We start from the raw sequence: 20,310 nt of genomic DNA, 5'->3' as shown, positions 1-20,310 counted from the left end.
GTACCAGTAGCTCTAATGCAAGCAGGGAATAGTAACATTTCAATTATCCAAGGGAGAGAATAGGGGTTGCAAATTTTTAATTTTTTTTTTTTTTTAAGATCAAGGAATAATTCTAAATTACTTTGCAATCAGTAGTTAACCTTTCCACATTAAAGACTTCAGAAGCCACTACAGAACACAAAAATAGAGATGCTACTTTATAATATGCTTCAATAATTTATCATTTTCTGACAAGGGTTGAAAAGGGTCCAGGATATAAGTACAAATCACCCACTTGCTCTTCTGTAAGTGACTTCTTTTTAAAAAAGGAAGATGTACCTCCAAGTGGAGCATGCAGTTTCTCATTTGTTTTGTCTTGTACATGCAGCTGGTAGGTTACTGCGTGCTTTCATTCCTGGAGACTGTCTGGGTTTTGGGTTTTTTATTTTAATATAGGGTTAGGGTTTTTTCCCTCTTCCTTCTCCACGTTTTTCCCCTCCTCCACCTACCCATCTATAGCAACACATTTTGCACAGACTTTGATTTACTCTCAAGAATTTGCATCGCTACCTTTTTAACTGCAGTTCTATTTCTACAAGTCTAGTTATAGAACATTTTTCAGTTGTGATCTGCTACTTCAGATGGTCTAATTGCATAGTAAACTGAACTTAGAAAATACTATGTAGTTTACATGCTGAGGGTTTTTTTAATGTATTCTAGATGATGAAGTCACTATTTACTATGTGAGGTAAATAGGAAAATTTGCATTAAAGATGAGCTGTTGTAATTCATATTCAAATTTCAAAAGTAGTTAAAGAAATTAAACATTTAATTCCCACAATCACTGACCTTTATGTACATTTTACAAGATTTCTCCCCCTTAATTCAATTTTCAGCCCCTATGTTTAAATCAAGTGAACATTTAAGCTTGACTTCAGTTAGGCAGTCCAATGTTTGGATATAGTCTGTTTTGAGTTGGATAAAACATTCATCTTGGATTTATTTTACTTCTCTTTTAGATTTTGTTTTGACTTAGTATATTCTGTAGGACAACATACCAGTTGCAAGTACATCAGACACTGTCCGGACAGCTTTCAGAATAGCACATGGAATGCTATCCAAAGTTTAAGTTTTAAGGTGAGGCATCCCATTATATATGTATCTAAATGTCAGAGTAGAATGGTGCATTTCACAAACTCTTGATGTTTAAAAATGACTCAACCTGATTTATAAGATCTTTATCCCATTGGGAGATAGAGATACACTCTTACAAATGCAATATATCTTCACACACAGAAGACTGTATTAGATACTAATGCTCATGTCCTTCACGTTACCTCATTTACCATATCCTAATGCTCTTGCCCCAGTACCTGTGTATAAAACGGTTTTACTTGTCGATCAAGCTCATCTAGACCAGGACTGACAATGAAACATTCCTTGAGCAACTTACAAGTGCTTGTCCATCACTTGTCTTAGAAGAATGAACACAAAATTAAGTAATCCAAAACTAACAAACAAAAATTAATTGAATTTCAAAGACTAAAGCTGCATTCACATACATAGTTACTACTTTTTTGCGATGAGATCACTTCGTGAAACCAAGGCCATTCAACCACTACCCCACTCCCACCCCCTTCCATGCATTCAGTTGGCAGACAGACTCTAGGAAGAGCATTAACTCTGGATTTGCTACATCCCCACATCCAGTGTAAGTTTCTTGCACTTGAAAAGCAAAACTAAGCCACATCTTAAACAAAAGCCTGGCTGGGAGCAGCAGCGCAGCATATCCTGTGGAAACTAGAGAAAGCAAGTCTGGAGGAAGGAGGTAAGTACTCACTGCACAGTGGGGCAGCCAGAAGCCAGGTTACTACTAAAGCCTGGAGTGCCCCTATATAAAGGGACCAGAGCATGGTAGGGAAGTTTTGCTTTAAAGGTATACACTGATGACCACTCAGTTTTACAATTTGTTGCCACCTGGTTCCTAGTTCAAAGAGAATCTAACACAAACCACTCTGAACATTATTATATTTGAATTCTTTCTATCTTTTTCACAATGTTACAATAACAAGACAGCTACCCAAGAGCCCTTTTGGATACAACTTGCCCATTAAGTCCTAAGGCTCTTACCCAGCTCCGAAAACCAGCTGTGCCCCACAGCTGCACGTTTCGGCTGTGTTGTTCACGGTAGTCAAGAAAGTGTGAAAGTGTTTGCAAAGTGACAGCCTTTGAATGTTTGACTGATGGTGCCAAAGCAATGGCTGATGTTTAATATGCCAACCCATGCCTGTGGCCAGCTCCAGCCCTGTGTCAGTTTTGAAAGCAAGCAAACTGTGGAGCCAGCAGTTTCAAAGTCTCAGGTTCCTGTGCCAAACTGTTCTCCAAGGCTGAGAAATCGGGCGGGAGGAGGCTTTTCCTGAGCTGCTGTATTGATCCTGACCAAGGGGCCCTTGAACGTTTAGGCGTCAGTGATCCACACGGCAGCTTCAGGCTGGGCTGGGCTGCATGCCTGGCGTGGCCTTCAGGTCTCCATTGGGCTGCACGGACCCCTTGGCTGCAGGACACCTCTGCCAGCTCATTGTAACGGTGGAGCTTGCAGGCAGCTCCCACTCGGTACTGCGATTGCACCACCTGCCTGGCCTTGCCTTTATCTAACAGAGCAGCAACAAGTTCTCACGAGAACATCCTTTAGAAAGAGGGTTGTTTTCTTGTAAGGAATTATAAAATAGCTCAAGTGATGGAAAGGGAGAGCTGCTCTCCCTGGATGGGGTTGCATCTGCTCTGTGCAGTGTACCGTGAGAAAATTCATCTGGGCTCTGTCTGATGCTACATGAACGTGGGGTGCCCAACATCTGAAGGGATGTACAATTTACTTGCTGTCTGTATTCCTTGTCTTATTCTGTCTTATTAAAGCAGTCATTAAGCTATTTGTTGCTGGGCCTTTCTTATTGAGATCCAGAAAGAGCCCTGCACCATCTCTCTGTCTCTCCTCAACCCCCCTCCTCTAGTGCAGAACAGCTGCCCAGGTTACAGTAGTTACCAAATAAAGGGTTGGGGTTTTTTTATTTTAGGCTGAATTTGTAAGGGAAGGAGGCTCACATTATATGTTGCATGCATGTGTGTCAGTTCATTCCTAGCAGTAACATTTGAATCCACTGTCACACTTCAGTAAGTGTGATAGAGGAACAGCAAGAATAGTCAACTGGATAGAAATGGAAGGACCTGCCAGTACTTCTGCCAACCTTCTGCCTAACCAGATGTCAGAGAAACATTCTCTTTTCCCTGGTCTCCCCAAACACAGAGCCACAGACGTGCACAGGTCAACCCTGAGGTGCCAGTTTGTAGGCATTGTTATTCATTCTCCCTGGGGGACTACCATGAGTTGTTACCGCTCTCCTACTGTGGGTTTTGAACTGCTCTTCTCGCAGTTGGCTACTGCTCTTTGTTTTAAAGATGACCTGAGATATTCTTAAATAAGATAGTGCTGGCAGCTTTGTTGGTTTAATGATCAGTTCCTTGTGATCTGGACTCAACTAACTGATGCCACCCTCAAGCTCTCTATTTGATCAACCTGCCCACTCTTCTCTAACCCCCCCCCAAACTTTGTTCACAGGACTCAGGTGGCCGCTAGCTGACCGGGAAGGACTTCTAACTCATTATAACCCTTATTATCTTGCAGTAGCAAAGCATTTCTCAACCTGTCAATGAAGCAACCAGCTTGCTCTTGAGTGTCAGCTCTGGGGTGCTTACATCCATGCCCATATTACATACTGATCTCCACTGCACCTGCTCCACGTCTGCTGTCCCTGCTGTTCCCCAACGATGTGGAGATGTAGAAGCAATCTGCAAGAAGGAGAAAGTTTCTGCATCAAAGAGCCTGGGATGTTACTCAGTTTATAATCCTTCTGTGCACTTCGTTGATGAAATTTCAAGTTATGTGGTTTATAGTCTATCTTAATTATCAAGCTATTACAGAGCACGCACAGTTTTCCCTAGTGCTATTTTAAAATCCTATGGGTTTTTTTCTTCTAGAAAAAAAAAAAAGGTGTTTCTTTTTTTTCTAGAAATCCACTACAAAAATGCTGCTGAGAAAACAATAAGCAGGGTGTAAGTTGTCTTATGTCCCCTTCTCCTTGCCAGCTTCCTACTAACAAAGAAATTTATGACAGGAAAAAGGCAAACCTCTTTCTAGTGACAGCAGTGCCATGTGGTGTTCTCTTTTCTGTCTGGGGCCCATCGTCAGAGTGATACGCAGAGCCTGGCTGAGCTCAAGTGACTCCAGCAGGTCAAAGCTCTGGCCAGAGAAGGCTGAGGCAATGCTGTCCTGGTGGGTGATGCAACCAGAGGCTATGGAGAGGGCTGTATTTCTTACTGGAAACATCTGCCTGTCACTTGGCATTCAAACGTGCAGCTCGAGGCTGCTGGTAGGTGCTTGTGTCACGGTAGTGACTGTGACAGGCTTTTTCCATCTCTAAGGAGGGGATGGTTGTGACATTTGGTTTGAGTGCGGCTTTGAAGCCACTGAGTTCCTCTGCTTGAGAGCAGGCAGCAAGGATGAACTCTGCATAAGGCTGTATTTCAGACCAGCCCAGCAATTAATGCTGTGTCCAGGCAGCACCGTGCAGCTCTGCCGACTGGTGCTGCTAAACCTGCATACAGCAGCCCCCCGCCAGCTTCGGGAGCGAGCAGAGCCAGTTCAGCACTGTGGTACATACTATGCTGTTACAGATGGGTTGGGTCTGGCTCTCATTCGTTTGAAGCTCTTCTCCCGTCTCCCCATAGCTTTGCACAGAGCTCCAGGGAGCACCTGTCACCGCTGTTTCAAGGGTCTGCACTCGGCTGCTTTTTCCCTGTTTTTCAGATGGAAGCCAGTGGAGAAATGGTCCTCACGGGAGCTGGCGTAATGAAAACGTGTGCCCAACGCACAGCAGCAGCTGAAGAAGACCATGCAATGCTGTAACACCATGCCACGATACAAAGACCTACACTTACCTGGAATACTGTTTTCAGACCTGGCCGCTGTGCCAGAACAGCTGTGACATGTTTGGTGTTTCCCCTGCAGATTGTCAGAGGTCTGGAGCTGCTGCTTTATTACGCTGGGATTATAAGCAAGGGATAGTTTCGCTTAGGAGTAAGTTAGTAAGGAAAAGCCATAAGAGACCAGCCAGTTTCAGGAAAGGGTTATTCATTAATATAGCATAAAGGTACTCTTTTTTGTATATAAAGTATGGGCAATTACAACCAGAACAGAAGCAACAATGCAAACTCTTCCTCCCTTCCCCTGGACTACTCTCTGCTTCCACTGACAAAAGGAAAGAAAACCATAAGACTTACTATATCTTGAAATTCAGTGGCTATAAGGCCTCTTTCAAATGCAGAGCAAAGCAGGCTGCTGAGACCCCAGTACCACCAGTTCCCATTCTTTCAAACCAGTTAAACAGATGAGGGCTGGGCTGTCAGCAGCAGTACCTCAGCACCAGCCCAGCATCTTGTTTCACTTCTGAAGGACAAGCTGTAGAGCAGGGCAGGCTGATGGGAACAGTGCTAATAAGTGGGTGTCTGCAAGCCTGCCTCCAGTTTTCAGGAGGTGCCCCGGGCAGAGGTCATCATGGTGCCCGCTCCGGACAGACTCCCACACCGGTCAGACCCCAAGCAAGATCAAATACAGGCACTGCTGGAGCTGCAGAAACGAAATGCAGTGGTGTCAACTGTGTGTCCATGTATCTCCTTTAGTCGTGGGACAGGACAGAGCTTTGCAGTGTCCTGCAGGGAGAGTGGCCTAAGCACCAGCATGAACTCATTCAGCCGTCAGACACACATTTATCTGAGGAGGAGGAGGAGGACTAAAGGGCACCAAGGGCTCTTTTGCCCTTCCATTGTTAATAGCTTTCCTGCACCACAGGGCCAGCCCCGCGCCCGATGGCCCTGGGACATCTGACGCTACCTCTTAAGGGTCTGCTGCCTGAAGAAAAGCCAGCTGCTGATGGGGTTGTTACTCCGTTCCTCTAGCCCTACTCAGGGCTGCAAGCTGCCAGCAGTTTGTTCAGCATCTCCTGACAGCGGCTTTAATGATGACGAGAAATTGCACCCTGATTTCCATCTGTTGCGAGCAAGGAGCCACTGGCAGAGAGCGGGGCAAGCCTGGTGACAGTGGCCAGGGTCGGCCGAGAGTCCTGATCACCAGAGCAGTCTGCAGTCAGGAGGCAGATCCAAGGAGGAGCTGGGAAGCCCAGGGACAGGATCAGCCCCGCAGCCAGGGACTGGCACAGCTGCAGCATAGCTCAGACAAGGAACAGGAGTGACAGCCTGGACTTAAATGCAGCTCATGTGCCAGGGGACAGTCACACACACCAGTTGTTTAGTCCCCTGTGCCGGCTCTGGTGGGTTTGTGGGGTGTTGATGGCTCCTCCTGGCAGGGCTGGCACATGGGACACACCTTCCCAGCCTTTCTAGCAAAATTCTGCTTTTACTGCCAAAGTAACTCCCATGTAAGCGTGAGAGACAGGGCACACTGCTTGGGGGTCACGGACTAGAGGGAGCTGACGTGGCTTTGCTTTGCAAAGCTTCAGCGTGGAAGGGGGGGGTGTGGGGAGGGTAACGGGGCAAGCAAGAGTCCGATCCTCCTGCACCTCTCCAAAGGAGTCCCAGGGTGTCCCACACAAACCCCATGGCTTGCTGCTGCCCCCCTGCTAGTTGCCTTTGTTTTCATTGCAGAAGCTTGGAGATTTAAAAAAAAAAGGGGGTGGGATGTGAAGAGGAAAACTAATATGATTAAGGCAGGATTTGGGCACTGGCGGAGAGCTGCCGTAGGTGGTGGGTATTAGCAGTAACAGCTGCTGCGCTTCCCATTAGAGGAGACGGCGAAGAAGGTCCCTGAAAGGATGGGTCTCCGGCAGGCCGGGCGGGCAGCGGCGGCAGCGAGCCCGGCAGCGGCGGCAGCGAGCCCGGCAGCGGCGGCAGCGAGCCCGGCAGCGTACGTGTCCCGAGGTAAGCGCCGGCGGCAGGGGCAGCCCCAGCCCGGGCGGCCCCGGGGAGCACGGCCCCGCTCCCCGTGCCTGAGCCGTGAGGGGTGCAGGGGGGCGGCCGGGAGGGATGGGAAAGGGCGGCGCAGCCTGGGAAATGCCCGAGGGAAAGAGCTGCTGCTCAGGGGCACTTTGGTGAGCTCCAGCAAGAAAACATACCCAGCAAGGGAGGTTTAGGTGTGCCTGGAGGGGAGGCTGACTCCACGGGGAGGAGGCATCCTGCCGCCGGTCCTGCAGGGGCCGGGATATTTAGTGAAGGCTGCTGTGACTCCTACAAGCATCTTCTGGCACGTAACTGGTTGGAGTGGGACGATGCTCGGCTGTGGAAGGTTAAACTGCATCCGCCCGCTCCCTGCTTCGGGCTGGGCACAGCCTGTCTCGTGTGCAGTGGTGGATTTTGAGAGTCAGCTGGCAAGTTTTAGAAGTGCTAGAGATGGAGGTGTAAGCTAGACCTCCTCAGCCTCTGGTTTCCTCTGGTTTACTTACATCTACTTATTGACTAAGCATAATGAAATCTAAGTTAGGAAAAGTTGCATGTTGAAAAGATGTTAGAAAGAGCTACATTAAAGGCCGGACTACCTACCTTACGATAGCCATTACCCCTCACAATAAATACTGCGCACTCGTCCTTCAGCTGCACTTTCAAAAGCGCATTCTGAAGAATCAGAATAACAAAATACTCCAGCTAATCTGGAAATGTGTTTTGTACCAGCCACCAAAGCTGAGAGGTACTAAAGACACGGCATACCAAATATTAAACTTCTACCATGTTGAGAAAAAGTACTTGTTTGGATTAAAAATTGGACAATAGGGAGAAATCTTGTCATTAGCCAAAACAGCTGCATGTTTATCTCAGGCTTCCAACGCTGACTTCAAAGACAGCATCGCTGCCGTCCTGTCAGCAACAGTGAGCCCTGACTGAGAAGGACAAGCTGCTAAAAGGTGCCTTGTGCTTCCGCAGGCCAGAGCGAGGGGCAGCCACGTGCTGTCCCCGCGGGGACATGGCTCTGCACCGGAGGGCAGGGAGAGGCTTTGTGCTGGGCACCAGCCCTGCGAGGGACGGGGCCTGCAGCACTTCTGCAGGTCTAAGGGCAGATGTTTCCCCAGTGATCAGGTTGTACATTTGGGCTGAGAAGGGTGGAGGGTGCTGAGTGCGGACATACGGAGCCTTCTCCTGCTCCTAAATGCCACAAGACATTTTAGAGCAAATCTTCCCCGACCGCTTCCTCCACGGGTGACTTCACAAGAAAGTCTTGTGGGGCCTCTCCCCTCCCAGCCTCAATAATTTACTTCAAAATGTGAAATGCTGTGAATTACCGAAGTGGCTCCATGCACCACAGAGTTCACTTATTCTCCTTCGTGTAAAGGCTGTGGGAAGGGCGGCTCTGGAGCTCAGCTGATTCAAAGGTGCCACACAGGCTGACAGGCTCCTGAAGCTGCTGCTTCAAAGTGAAGCTGCCTGTTGTTTTCCGCTGTAGGATGGAGGACAGCAGGAGAGCCCACATCACCATTGCTGGCTGGGCATGCACAACCCTGTGCTTGGTCTCCTACGCGGCCGCCTTCTCGCACGGCGCGAGCCTTTCTGCCTGCACCGACATGATGCCCAGGCACCTGAGAGCACAGCTGCACAGCCCCAGCAACAACTACGTTACTGTCCACACCAACATGTCCTTCTACATCCCAGGCGACAGGGTTCCGGGTAAGGAACAGCTTCTCATTCCTGCCTCTGAAAAATACATGATAACTAATCTCAAGTGATGGCATTAATCTTTGTGAGGGCTGGGAAGAGGAATAACTGCTTTGAGTGAGCTACACCACCTCTCTCGTCATGAGGAAACGAACGTATTTACAGAGGGATTCTGTTTGCAGTGCTTGGCCTAAGGTTTCTCAGGTGATGGCTGACTCCAGGTTTTCACCGTGTTGCAGACCAACTGTTTGCTGGAGGCAGCCGGTAGGTTTGGATGCTTTGGGTGGGATTCATTTATCTCAACTGTGTCTCAACCCCACTGGACCTCATCACACGCAACGGCACATGCGAGGCACCTCCAGAGGGTAAAGTCGCCTTCCCTGCTCCTCCGCACTGCACAGAAGGGTCTGGGTGGCTCACCTGACTCTTAGGTACGGTTGGGCAGCATGCCCTGTCCCCAGCATCGCCGCTCCTGAGGCAGATGCAAACAGAGCTGAAAGGCACCGCTCCCCAGCCTGGCTGCTTGCCTGCTCATCCCCAGGCAAAATAAAACCCCTCCAAGGGCAGCACATAAGCTTTTGCATTGCACAAACCTCCTTCCTTAAAAATGGCTGCATGCTGCCTAATGCAATGTGGTTAGCGGCTTATAATCAAGGACAGGGAAAAAAGAGTCGAGCAAATTTTGCATGCAGTTACATACTGCAAAGTTAAAGGCAAAGTCTGGCCTCCTGCATCCAACGTGTCCAAGACAGACCATGAGGACAAAGACAGTAAGATGTTTTCATTGTTGTTGCACAGGGTTTTCTTTTGGTTTCGGTGCTACCACTGAAAACTCCATTGCAAACAATTCACCCCATAACTATGAGACAAATCCCTTTGTGTCCTGTGTTTTGTCTTGCAGTGACAGTGAGGAGCACCCGGGATTTTATGGGCTTTTTGCTTCAAGCTCGCAAAGTGTCTAACGATGAAATCACTGGCACATTCGTCTTCATCCCTCCTGGTTCCAAGCTGCTGACTTGTTTTGAAGATGGTGACACCGTCACCCACTCGGACAAGTCACTGAAGAGAAACCTGTCCTTTGTATGGAAAGCACCGGACCAACCCATTGGAGACATCAAGTTTTTGTAAGAACATGCTGGTTCCTAACCAGAATTTGTGTCTTCTCACTTAAAGGCTTGGCTTTATTTATCCATTGTACTTGTCCAGCACAGTGGTTTATGTATCTTGAACCCCATACAGCTAAATACTTATCAAATGCTGCAACAGTATCCCAGCTGGTACATAAATCACCATTTATATCTGCTGGGTAGTGCTGCTTTTTATTTACATGGTCACTATTTTCTCAGAATAAATACACTGGAAGATGACAACCTAAGCACTTAGGAAATAGAAATATTAAGGCATAAAGAGAGAACTGTGATCATGGTGCCTGTCTTTCTAAATAACACAGCCCACAGGACTTCCCTGCCTACAGGATAATCTTGTATATCACTTCTTTAAAAAAAAAAAAATTAAAAATGAGTGGTTTTTTTAAAAGTTAAATGTAAACAGAATTATTCACAGTAGGAAGAGAGAGCAAGCACTGAGTCAAAACTTGACATCTCTGTTTTGCACCAAAGTCCCCAACTGTCCAAGTATTTTGGTTCTGGTTTGGAATGAAATTAAACATCTTCTAACTGGCTGCCTTAGAGGAAGCACAGCAACTTTTCATTTTGGAAGAGATTAAATTGTTGTGTTTTGACTTTACAAAATGACTTAGAAGCTGCTTGGCCAGATCCTTGGCTGCTCCCCAAAACATAAGCATCCTGGTGAGTGCCATGGCTTGTGCATCTCATCGTGATCCAACACAAGTTCATTGAAACAGAAATATTGCTGCTTGGCATTTCCAATTTTTGCCTGCTGTTTTAGATTGGGAAATACTGTTAAAAACACATAAAACTCAAGCAACCGAATAAACCCAACCCAAACCCAACACCACCTATTCCTAGCCACCTGCTCTGACGCTTCCTTCACCCTCTGGCTTTTGACCCTCCAAGCTGATTTCTGATAGCCTGTCCCTTTGCTCCCTGTCACAGCATCTGGAAAAACTCCTTGTTAGGCTTCAAAATGCCTCGTAAGAGTCACCTGGCACAGGAAAACCTGGGTTGGTTTCCCCTTAGCTAATTCTCAGAAGCAGCTGAGCAATCTGAGCCAAAATTCTCCCCAAATCTCCAGCTTAAATAAGGCTCTCTGGGTGGACAGTTAAAGGTTGGCCAATGCAGTTTTGGCACCTGACAAAAAGCAGAGGGTTAGGCGGGCTCAAATATCAGAGGGCTGAGAAGAGAGACTTTTTTTTTTCCCTACCTATTCCGCTGTTTGTACAAGTTACACTGACTTGTTTTAATTAGTAAATACCACTGTTGTTTCCCTGCCTACGGAAGATTATAAGCAGAGCTAGTCCAAGTTTTCCAAAGGTACTTCTATCAACACAGCAAATATAATAGCTTTTTTTTTTTTAATTTAAGTTCCCAAACATTTTTTTGGCTGATCTTAATTATGAGTGGTGATTCTTCACCCCGAATCTTTCTTAGGGGACCTGGTATCTTTTATTTGTAATATAAAATGTGTGACAGGCTAATCCTTTAAAATACTTTTGCGTCGCTTCTGTCTTCGGATTAAAGCAGTCCTTGTGATTAGCTAAACAGTCTATGTTTTGTTAATGCTATAGAGCCAGTAAATTCTTGCCTAATTATGTTTTAACAGCATCTCCGTAGTCCAGTCATACTTTGTTTACTGGGCAAAGATTGAATCTGCTATTGTGGCTCAGCGAGGGCAAAACAAAACGCTTGCTGGCCGCGGCAAGAAGCCCGACGCTGTAACCCCTGCACCCTCGCAGAGACCGGCTGACCCACACCCCACAGGTATGGCGAGCAAAGATACGGGTTTCTTACTGACCGCTTCCCGCAGAGTGGTTTGACAGCTTATTCCGGGCAAACGTTGAACACAAGTGACCCAAACAAGCTGGAGGGACCCGTTTAACTCCTGTGGCTGTTGGGGAGATCAGTGATGGCCGTGGTGAACGCCCTGAAGTGAGGGCACGGGTCAGCATTTGAGGTGATGGAGCCAGTCCCAAGGGCAGTACCAGAAAGATAAACAGGGTGGCCAGATCTTATGATTTCAATGCAAAGCCTAAAATACAACATACTTTACCTAAAATCTCAGCTCCTGAAGACAAGCAAGTGCAATTAGCAATGCTGTCTAAAGGAATACGTTTGTGTCTAAATGTGAGTATTGCCCTTCGGGTATGTATTTAGTTGTATTTATGCAGGCTTTGGTCAGTAAAATGCCCCCAAAATTTACTTACACTAACATCAGATGTGTTTCTCAGCATTTTTGGCATGGCACCAAGACTGAGTTTTAATTATTTTACTTGACCGTAATTTAGGCAGCAGGCTTTGCTGCTTTGCTTTCCATCTGGGTTCCCACTTAAAATTAGGAGACATGAAAATAAAAAAAAACAACCCACACTATTACAATCCTTCCTGGCAAACGTTAGCACCGAGCGGGATTTGAAATAAACAAACCGAAGACAACAGACTTCTGCTCCTCTCTCCCTGCTTCTTGTTTTGTCTCTGTGCTGGACAAGGTCCCACCTCTCCCGCAGCTGCCACCGGCTCCCCCCCACGCACCCCCACGCCGCCTGCCAGCCCCACCGGCATCACTGCCACGCTGGCACCGGAGCCAGGTTTCGGTGTTGGGTCAGACGCCCGTCCCATCGCTGAGCTGAAGCAGACAGCCCGGCCTTCGCGGGCTGCGTCCGGTGGGAGCAGTGGGTCCAGCAGCCGGGGGCTGGAGCCGTCCCTCCCCACCCGAGACCCCGGCACGGCAGACGCCTTGCGAGGTTTCCTCTCCCAGGACAACACCTCCAGCTACAGCACCTCCGACAGGTAAACTAGGCGGTGGGAAGAGCCATTTCTCCAGCCCTTCTGGGGAAGGAAAATAGTACTAGTTTCCCTGTGGATGAGCGAGGGTCCACGTAGGAAGGTGTCTGCGGCTGCGGGGGGAGGCAAGAGGGTGTTTGCTTTCCAAAATTTTGAAAAATAATCCTTTGGAGATTGCACGTGACAGGTAGAAAATGCCAGTGATGACATTTTCCTGACATTGACATTGCCAGTGACAGGTAGAAAATCCAAAACTCTTAAAAACCCAACATTGTGCTGCTCAGCCCCACAGAGGACTGGCCAGGTGGCTGAAAAATGTGATAAAAACTATTGACTGCTACAATATTTTTCTAAAAGCACATGCAAATATTCAAAGAAACAGTGAACTCAGCAGAGCTATTTCTTGATCTGCAGGGAAAAGGAAGAAAGGATTTAAAGCAATTATGAAATTTGGGCTCGAGGATGTCTGCTCAGAAGTCTTAGAGGGTTTGGGCTGCATGAGCTTTCATGCAACATTTTACACTGTAGGTGAAAATGATGGGGAGAGGAATAAATGATCAGGTGTTATTAAAATACAGCCCTGTAAGGTCTGCGTTGACTGCGTGCATCCTGAGGCTGCTCAGTGAGCGGCACGCTTCTCCGGTGGTGCAGAGCCCAGGCATTCCCACGTGAGCTGTGGCGACAGGTCTGACTTACTAACCCTGCCTTTCCTCTGTCCGTACCTTAGAGCAGGAAGCATTGCCAGCGCTGCCACCCCACGCTTGTGTTTGATGTGCAAAGAAGACGGGCAGGTAAGCAACGGGGATGGCGAGGATGTCTTCTCCAAAGACAGAAAGGTCTAAGAGAAGATGAGGATAAAACCTCTCTACTGCATCACAGCACCAAGCAGCCCATGTAGGTCTTATAAGTGACTAAAACTACATTGAGACTGTTAAGAGTTTTCATTTTTTTACTTTAACTGGGAATTGGTTTTTATATCTCTTTTTTGTTTTTCTTTTGAGTCTGCTGCCTGGGTTTTTAAGAGTGCCACTGTAAAAACAATCTAAAATAACTTTTCCGTACATAGACATGACTACAGGCTGCTGGATGTTACTGGGCTGGAAATGTGTGTTTTATTCCCATGGAAGGCTGAGATGTTCCTTTCCAGAGGTGCTGGATAGGTACCACCCATGACATTCACCAGAGGTCAAAGACTTCATCTTTCCTGGGGACAGCCAAGGAAGCCGTGTGCTTTCGGAGGGCAGGGTCAGCCCGGGAGGCTGGATGGACCAGAAAGGCAGAGGTGGTGGTGGTGGTGATGGGGGGGGGTCAGCCACAGGCGCAGGGTGCGCTCACCGGAGGCAGCTGGAAGAGCGGGAGGTGACAGACGGGACGAGCGGGTGGGAGCGCCTTTTGGGAAGGGGTGACCTGAGGAGAGGAAGCCCAGAAGGGTGCAAAAGGACTGCAGCCTCGGGGGAGCGGGGTGGCTGTAGTACAGAAGGATGTGGGAGCTGGAAAGGGCATGCGAAGAATTAGGTTGAGAAAGAAAAGGAAAGCAAGAGGAGGGAGAGAAACTGGAGAATAACAGGGCTGCAGAGGAGAGGGGGATGCTCAGATGGGAACTAGTGGAGAAGCTGAAAAGCAGGGATAGCTTAGAGACATGGGGTACAGAGTTAGCAGGGGAAGTCCAATATGCAGGGGATGGAGAGAAGAAAAATAGAAGGAAAACAGAGAACTAGATCTGGGTTGCAGGATGCCACAGGAGGAAGAGAAGTAATCTCACAGAGAATAAAAGAGGAAGGAGCCGCACAGCAGAGAATGAGGCAGAAATATTTGGGAAGGTGCGGAGGACAGAGAACAAGTAAAGGAGAGACATGTAACATGAGCATCTGGCGTAGCCATGGAGAGAAGTGGAGAAATGACAGAAGATGGTAACCAAGGGAAAGGAAGAGTTATTGCACAAGGCAAGACCAGAAGAGCATAACAAAACAAAAATATTGAGAAATTAGGCATGAAAGGAGAGAAGAAGTACAAAAAGAAAGGAGAAATGAGGTGAGATAGGGCAAGAACTTGCGAGGCAATTCCATTTTCTATCCCAAAGTCCCAAATCCTGCAGCATATCCCTACAGTATGGTGTTTGCATTTTGAGGGCAAGTGATCCATACACATGCAATCCTAACTTTGCCAGCCAGCTACTTTACAGTTTGCAGTTCAGTCACTGAAAGTCTTTTATTTACTACTGTATTTTACTAGCACCTTCAGAAACGGTCTCTTCCACAAAGGATGCTCTGACCCTCCCCTACTTTGCTTCACAGCTTGCCAGGGCTCCTACCTCAGCTTTGTGCTCCTGTCATACTGTCTTCCCAGCAAGCTTTAGAAATCACTAATGATGGTGGAGGGTGAGAGTTTCTCTGGTGTAATTAACGGATGTGTGAAAAAGCCTGCTGGGCTGGACAGGCTGGAGAGGTGCCAGCTACTGAGGGCCAGATACAAATCTCGGTGGAGCTGAAGAAAAAACTCCAGTACATTGTTCAGGTTTTGGATGGGGGCTCAGGTGCACAGTGGGAATGGAAAAATTCATTGGGGGCCTCCCAGATTGTGTGATTGTTTCACAGTTAGTCTTGGATGATATCTGCAGCAAAGCCTGGGCTGCAGAACTGGCATGGAGTGGCTGTCATTTTGTGGCAGATAAAATAAGATGCGCGGCACCAGGCAGAGCCCCTTGGAACAGGAGCACGCAAGAACAGTCATTACCACTAAAATGGGTGGTTAAGCAACACTGAGAGGCAGCAGGTTTCAAACTGGCTGTGTAGACTGAGAAAGCAAGCCGGGCTTTGGGGAGAGTTCACAAGTTGTATGTGACTGCCCCAAAACCACTGATGTCAAAGGCCATCCCAAGTCTCCTGGGTCCCTCCGCTCCCCAGTTCAATCTACAGCCTCAGAAGCGTGATACTGAATCCCAGTGGGCCTGGTGTGACCCTAAACATGAAGCTTGGCTGGGAGGATCACGCCTGTCCTTTCAGCATGACTCTGGCATCACTCAAGGTGGGAACTGTTTATTAAGTGACCTTTTTTTTGTGATAACGCTGCCTGTGAAAAATACCACCACCACCATGGGAGGTGCAGAGCTTTACTTAGGCAAAGCAGTGACCTTCCTCTCCGCCTGCGCCCTTCACCTCTGCCCCTTCAGCCCGCTCTGCCTTGTCCCCCTGGGACCAGCTCCCAGTGCCTCGTCCCTCCCATGGGAATTCTGATTCGGATGGAGCAGGGTTGAATCTGCCTCATTTTCTAAAAGCTACTGAGTAGCCAGGAGATGGGGCAGGGTTATTCCAAGGCCAGGGGGACACCTGGGTGTCAGAAATACAGAGCTGAACTGTACCATGACATCGGTAGTGAGAACGTAATCAGCGCCCTTTCTCTTCCCTCACCGCACATCTCATGTTTTTGCTTTGAAAGGCCAGTACCGAGAGCGGGGCTGTCTTGAAAGCCTCCCCGCGTGTGACAGCATCTCCTTCTGCCCTGCATGTACACACTCACCTGGGTGACGCCGCTGTGACATCAGCCTGGTTTGGCGATGCCGACGCTGCTGGCAATTTGTCATCAGCTTCAAGGCAAATGGCAGAAAGAAAGCTGGCACCGCAGCCAGAGGAAGCAGGTGCCAGGGGTGAGGAGGAGGAGGAGGAGGAGGTGGGCGGGAATACCCTGCCATGGGTGACCAGGCCAGGTCCCGAATCTGCTGTTCCCGGGAAGGGGGAAGACCCTGGCAGAGGGACGCGACTCCTAGCAGCCCAGCTTGGCATCCTCCTGGTCTGCACCGCCGCCCTGGGTCTGGCGCTGGCAGCCGCCGTGCGCTGTGTCTGTGCCCAGCATTGCCACAAGCGAACGGAGGTCTCCTTCAGCGAGCCGGACCCTGACGTCATCGCCGTCAGAGAAAATGGGGAGGTGATGCACTTCCGAAAGATCCGGGAGAACAGCTTCGTGCTGGTGCAAGCCGAGTACAACTGGGTCAGCCCCTCAAGCAGCGGGAAGAAGATGATCATCTGAACAGCTGCAACGCCAAAAGCAGCGCTACAGCGGCCGGTGTAGGTGAAAACAGGTGCTAGGAAGTGGTGGGGTAGTTCCTCTATGTGCCACCATATAGGTAAACAAACTCGAAGCAGCCAATTCAGACAGAAGTGTTAGTTGAAAGTACCTAAGCTACAGCTGCTAAGAAAATAGAAGTTGATAGATTGTTCAGTGTGTTACACTTACCGCAATTAATATTGTATATCCGCTCATTAGCTGTCACTGCAGCCATGACATACGCTTCCTCTGTTGCCTTAAGGGTGCAGCCAAAAATAGAAATTCTTCCTCTGCACTGTAGTATTGTCTCCTGTTTAATCTCAGCAAAAGTTTCTAGTGTTCTATTTCTTTCTAGGAACTAGAAACCCCTGATATAAACCCAACCATTCTCATTTAGGAGCTTACAGGTTTGATTCTGTGCACTTGGTATCTCTGAGATGACAAAATATTTGCTGGTAGATTTCAAGTTTCAATTTGAAAATAAAAAGCAAGAACTCATTAGTGGAGAACATTGATTCAAAAAACGCTGAATTGATCTGCGGGAATGAAACACAGGGTGGCGGACACCAGCTTTTGGGGGAGAAACATACCTCCTCATCAGGTGCAAATGGAAGACAACCTTTCCTGTCCATTTGCACCTGATGAGGAAGCTTGTCGAAGCCTGAGAGCCAGCATTTACTTAGCCTTTTACTTCGAGTCAGCTCAGTAACACTCTGCACAGAAACACGCACTGAGAAGTACCCTTCCCAGGTCACTTTGGAGATGCCCAGCAAAGGCTGCGTGGAAAGTTAACAGCATCCTTGTACTCTGAGTTTGTGCAAACTTCGACCGTGTGGTTTTCTGCAGGAGGCCACTAAAACAGCCCTCGGAAAACATGAAGATCCTTGACACCTTCTAAGAAGGAGAGGTGATGACAGCAAGGATAAAGGTTTCTTTTACTGCAGCTTTGAAAGAGCCAGAAATAGTCCTGATAACGATCCTCTTGAGATGTACATTTTAGAGCCTTTCAGAGGGCAGGAATCACCCCTTCTGGTGTCCTTTTCTAAGGTGGAGGGGCTCAGATGGTCCCCAAGCTGTGTGATGGGGGACAGACTTAAACTTTGGTGCTGCAGCTTATTTCGCAGCCTGCAGCAATCTCCCCTGAGCTAAGCAGATAATGATGGGGACGGGACCCTGATGGCTCACTCATCCTTCCTGCTGACAACTTCCCCCTCTGTCAGGAGGGCCCTGTGGCCATCTCCAACTAGCTGGCCATCTTCACGCTTGATCGTCAAAGTCCTCCCTTACCTTGATCTCACGTCCTCCCTTACCTTGCCATTGACTTCAGAGGAGACAGGTGGAACATAGGTGAGTTCTATTCAAGTCCCTACAGCATGATGAACATAGTGCATCTTTTGCTAATAGAGCCTTCTGTTAGCATTCAGAAAGAGCTGGTTTCTGGCCGTACTACTATACTGTGATTAGTGACATGAGGCTTTGCACTACACACATGGCCAAATTCGTATCGAGTTAACTTCTAGGCCTAGTGAGCCTTGGGCAAAAGAAATGAGTAAGAAAAGAAGTGGCCTCACAAATGCAGCTTGCAGAGATGAGCTTGATGGTCTTAGCCATTGCACTTTGAAGAGAAGGGTGGCCGCACCATGGCCCTTCCACTGCAGAGTAACCAAGGGTAGTGCTGTAATTGAAAAGACATTTGTTTTAGGACTCAAAAGTATGCTAGGTGAATGGTTTTATGCTCAATAAGTCGAGCTTAAGCACTATCTACTAGGAAGTCTACAGGTTTGTAAGTACAAGTCTAGACACTTTCAATGGCATTCCTCCCCTGTGTCATGTGCCTTAGAAAGAACTCATGTTCCTGTAACCCAGTGTAGCTGAACTGTGCAGCGACTAAGGCAGACTGCATTCAAGTCATTGTTAATGCAGCCAAAAAAATCCTAATTAACTGAGAAAATAGGTCAACAAACTCTTAAATATTTAAAGAACTATCACATATTATTTTAAAAAGTTTCTTATGATGGCATAGCTGTTTATGAATAAATTACAAATACCTATGGCTTCTTCCACTGTCTCTCTAGGTTAATGTTACCAGACTGCTATAGCTACGAAACCGTAACCTTCCCCTCCCCAGCTCTTTCCCCACGACCCAGCACCGCTTCTTGCCAGGCTGACCAGAGCAAATGGAAGCCTCATGGAGAGGTTTGATTAGGATAGCAGCACTTCAACACCACTCTGCCTTCTGCCAAACTCTGCCTTCTGTTAAATTTATGCAGCTCCAGTATTATTATTAGTAAAACCAGTAATGGTGAGCTCTGAGGGACACAGCTCCTTTGAATTAGTAATGAGTTTTGCTACTTTGCAGACTTGGCTGAGACCTAAAGTGCTTGTGTTTTTTTTTCTTGACTTCTGAATGATGTTTCGTTTATTGTAGTTGCCATGACAAGAGGGATGGAGGTTTTATCTCTTCTTAAGGCTGTTAAAAACATGAGCACTGATTAATTTATTAAAAAGCAAACCATTCAAACACCCCCATTCTTAAGTGACTCGCCTTGTATGGAAATTCATCTGTGCTCATGTTTGGAACAGATTTAGGAGAAAAAAATGACAGAATTAGGAAAAGAAAGGCACAAACCATTCCAATATTTACTGGAGGGACAAGTGAAAGACTTGCCTTGTTTCCCTCTCTCAGGGCATGACTGTGTTGGTCATGGACGTTCTGCTGGAACCAAGGGATCTCAGTTCCTCCTGTGCGGGTCAGCCCCACATTAGGCTGCTGTCCCTCAGCAAAGTGACAGGGCTTTGGGTCAGAATTACTGACCAAAAGTGTGGAAAGCAGCTCACATTCAGCTCTAACGCACACCTATCCTGAGTCTGTCTCCTCACCAGCCAAACAGGCATAAAAGGCAGTTTTGGCAGTGAAAACTCCTATGGCTTAAATCCTCTGATGCCATTATGATGCTTGAGCTATCCTAACTAAAAAAAAAAAATAAAAAAATTTAGAAATAACTAACTTGCATACAGACATGCCCGTTCATCACACCCTTACTTGCATACTCATTTTTCCGTCTCCTGTCACTGTGATTCCTGCTTTCCCTCTGCTCCACAAAAATATAAACCACTGCCCCTAAACCATCAGTCCTGCATGTTGAGCATATAACACCATCGCTGATTCTTACCACTTTTCCATGGTATCTGAAATCAGTTTGGTTTTGCCCATCATCAAGCCTTTCCATAAAGCTGTTCCTCCTCTGCTTTGGAGAAGATGTCTCATGCAATGCTGCATCTGCTCTATTAAAGATGCCCACCCCAACTGCAGTTAGCAGAGGATGGCAGCCCTCCAATACATTAGTGGCACTAAATGTAACGTGGAGAGGTTGCATTAAGCAACGCAGTTGGCCCAAAACTCAGTTAAGCCATTATGGACATTTCCTGCATTGGTTGAATTGTCACTAGTAAGCAAAAAAGCCAAACATGCACTGATTTGTTCAGCTCCAAAACGGGTGACAAGGCTCTCGGGAGAAGCCACAGGGCCCTGTGGTCCCAGCTATCATGGTCAGCAGGGCCGTGCAAGCTCAGGCTCTCAGCAGCGGCAGCCCTCTCCCCAGAGGAGTGCGGGATGAGGCCCCAGGCATTACAGAGATCTGGCTGGGTGGCCCAGGAACCC

At 47.7% G+C, this 20,310-nt stretch overlaps 1 protein-coding gene across 2 annotated transcripts; it reads left to right on the top strand.

Annotated features, from left to right (window-relative positions):
• The first annotated feature begins 1,030 nt into the window (after positions 1-1,030).
• REELD1 (reeler domain containing 1) lies at positions 1,031-17,021 on the top strand. 2 transcript variants are annotated; one of them, XM_072862038.1, is made up of 9 exons: positions 1,031-1,116; positions 4,841-5,110; positions 6,832-6,966; positions 8,480-8,700; positions 9,590-9,812; positions 11,431-11,588; positions 12,314-12,614; positions 13,336-13,399; positions 16,044-17,021. In XM_072862038.1, exons 4-9 carry the CDS (start codon positions 8,481-8,483, stop codon positions 16,629-16,631), a joined length of 1,554 nt encoding a protein of 517 aa, XP_072718139.1. In that variant the 5' UTR covers positions 1,031-1,116; positions 4,841-5,110; positions 6,832-6,966; position 8,480; the 3' UTR covers positions 16,632-17,021. The 2 variants fall into 2 exon arrangements, with proteins under 2 accessions (XP_072718139.1, XP_072718140.1); XM_072862039.1 differs by lacking the exon at positions 1,031-1,116 and having other exon boundaries at positions 4,080-5,110.
• Positions 17,022-20,310: the final 3,289 nt, after the last annotated feature.

The sequence above is a fragment of the Ciconia boyciana genome, chromosome 5 (genome assembly GCF_034638445.1).
Source record: "Ciconia boyciana chromosome 5, ASM3463844v1, whole genome shotgun sequence".
Taxonomy (NCBI): Eukaryota; Metazoa; Chordata; class Aves; order Ciconiiformes; family Ciconiidae; genus Ciconia; species Ciconia boyciana.
This window is presented reverse-complemented; position numbering and strand designations above follow the sequence as displayed.

What these genes read in the sequence shown, in the direction of transcription:
- REELD1 (XM_072862038.1), top strand. Translation starts at nt 8,481, where the DNA reads ATGGAGGACAGCAGGAGAGCCCACATCACCATTGCTGGCTGGGCATGC. An exon ending in CCCAGGCGACAGGGTTCCGG is followed by an intron (nt 8,701 to 9,589) that starts GTAAGGAACAGC and finishes TTTGTCTTGCAG; the next exon opens with TGACAGTGAGGAGCACCCGG. An exon ending in AGCTACAGCACCTCCGACAG is followed by an intron (nt 12,615 to 13,335) that starts GTAAACTAGGCG and finishes TCCGTACCTTAG; the next exon opens with AGCAGGAAGCATTGCCAGCG.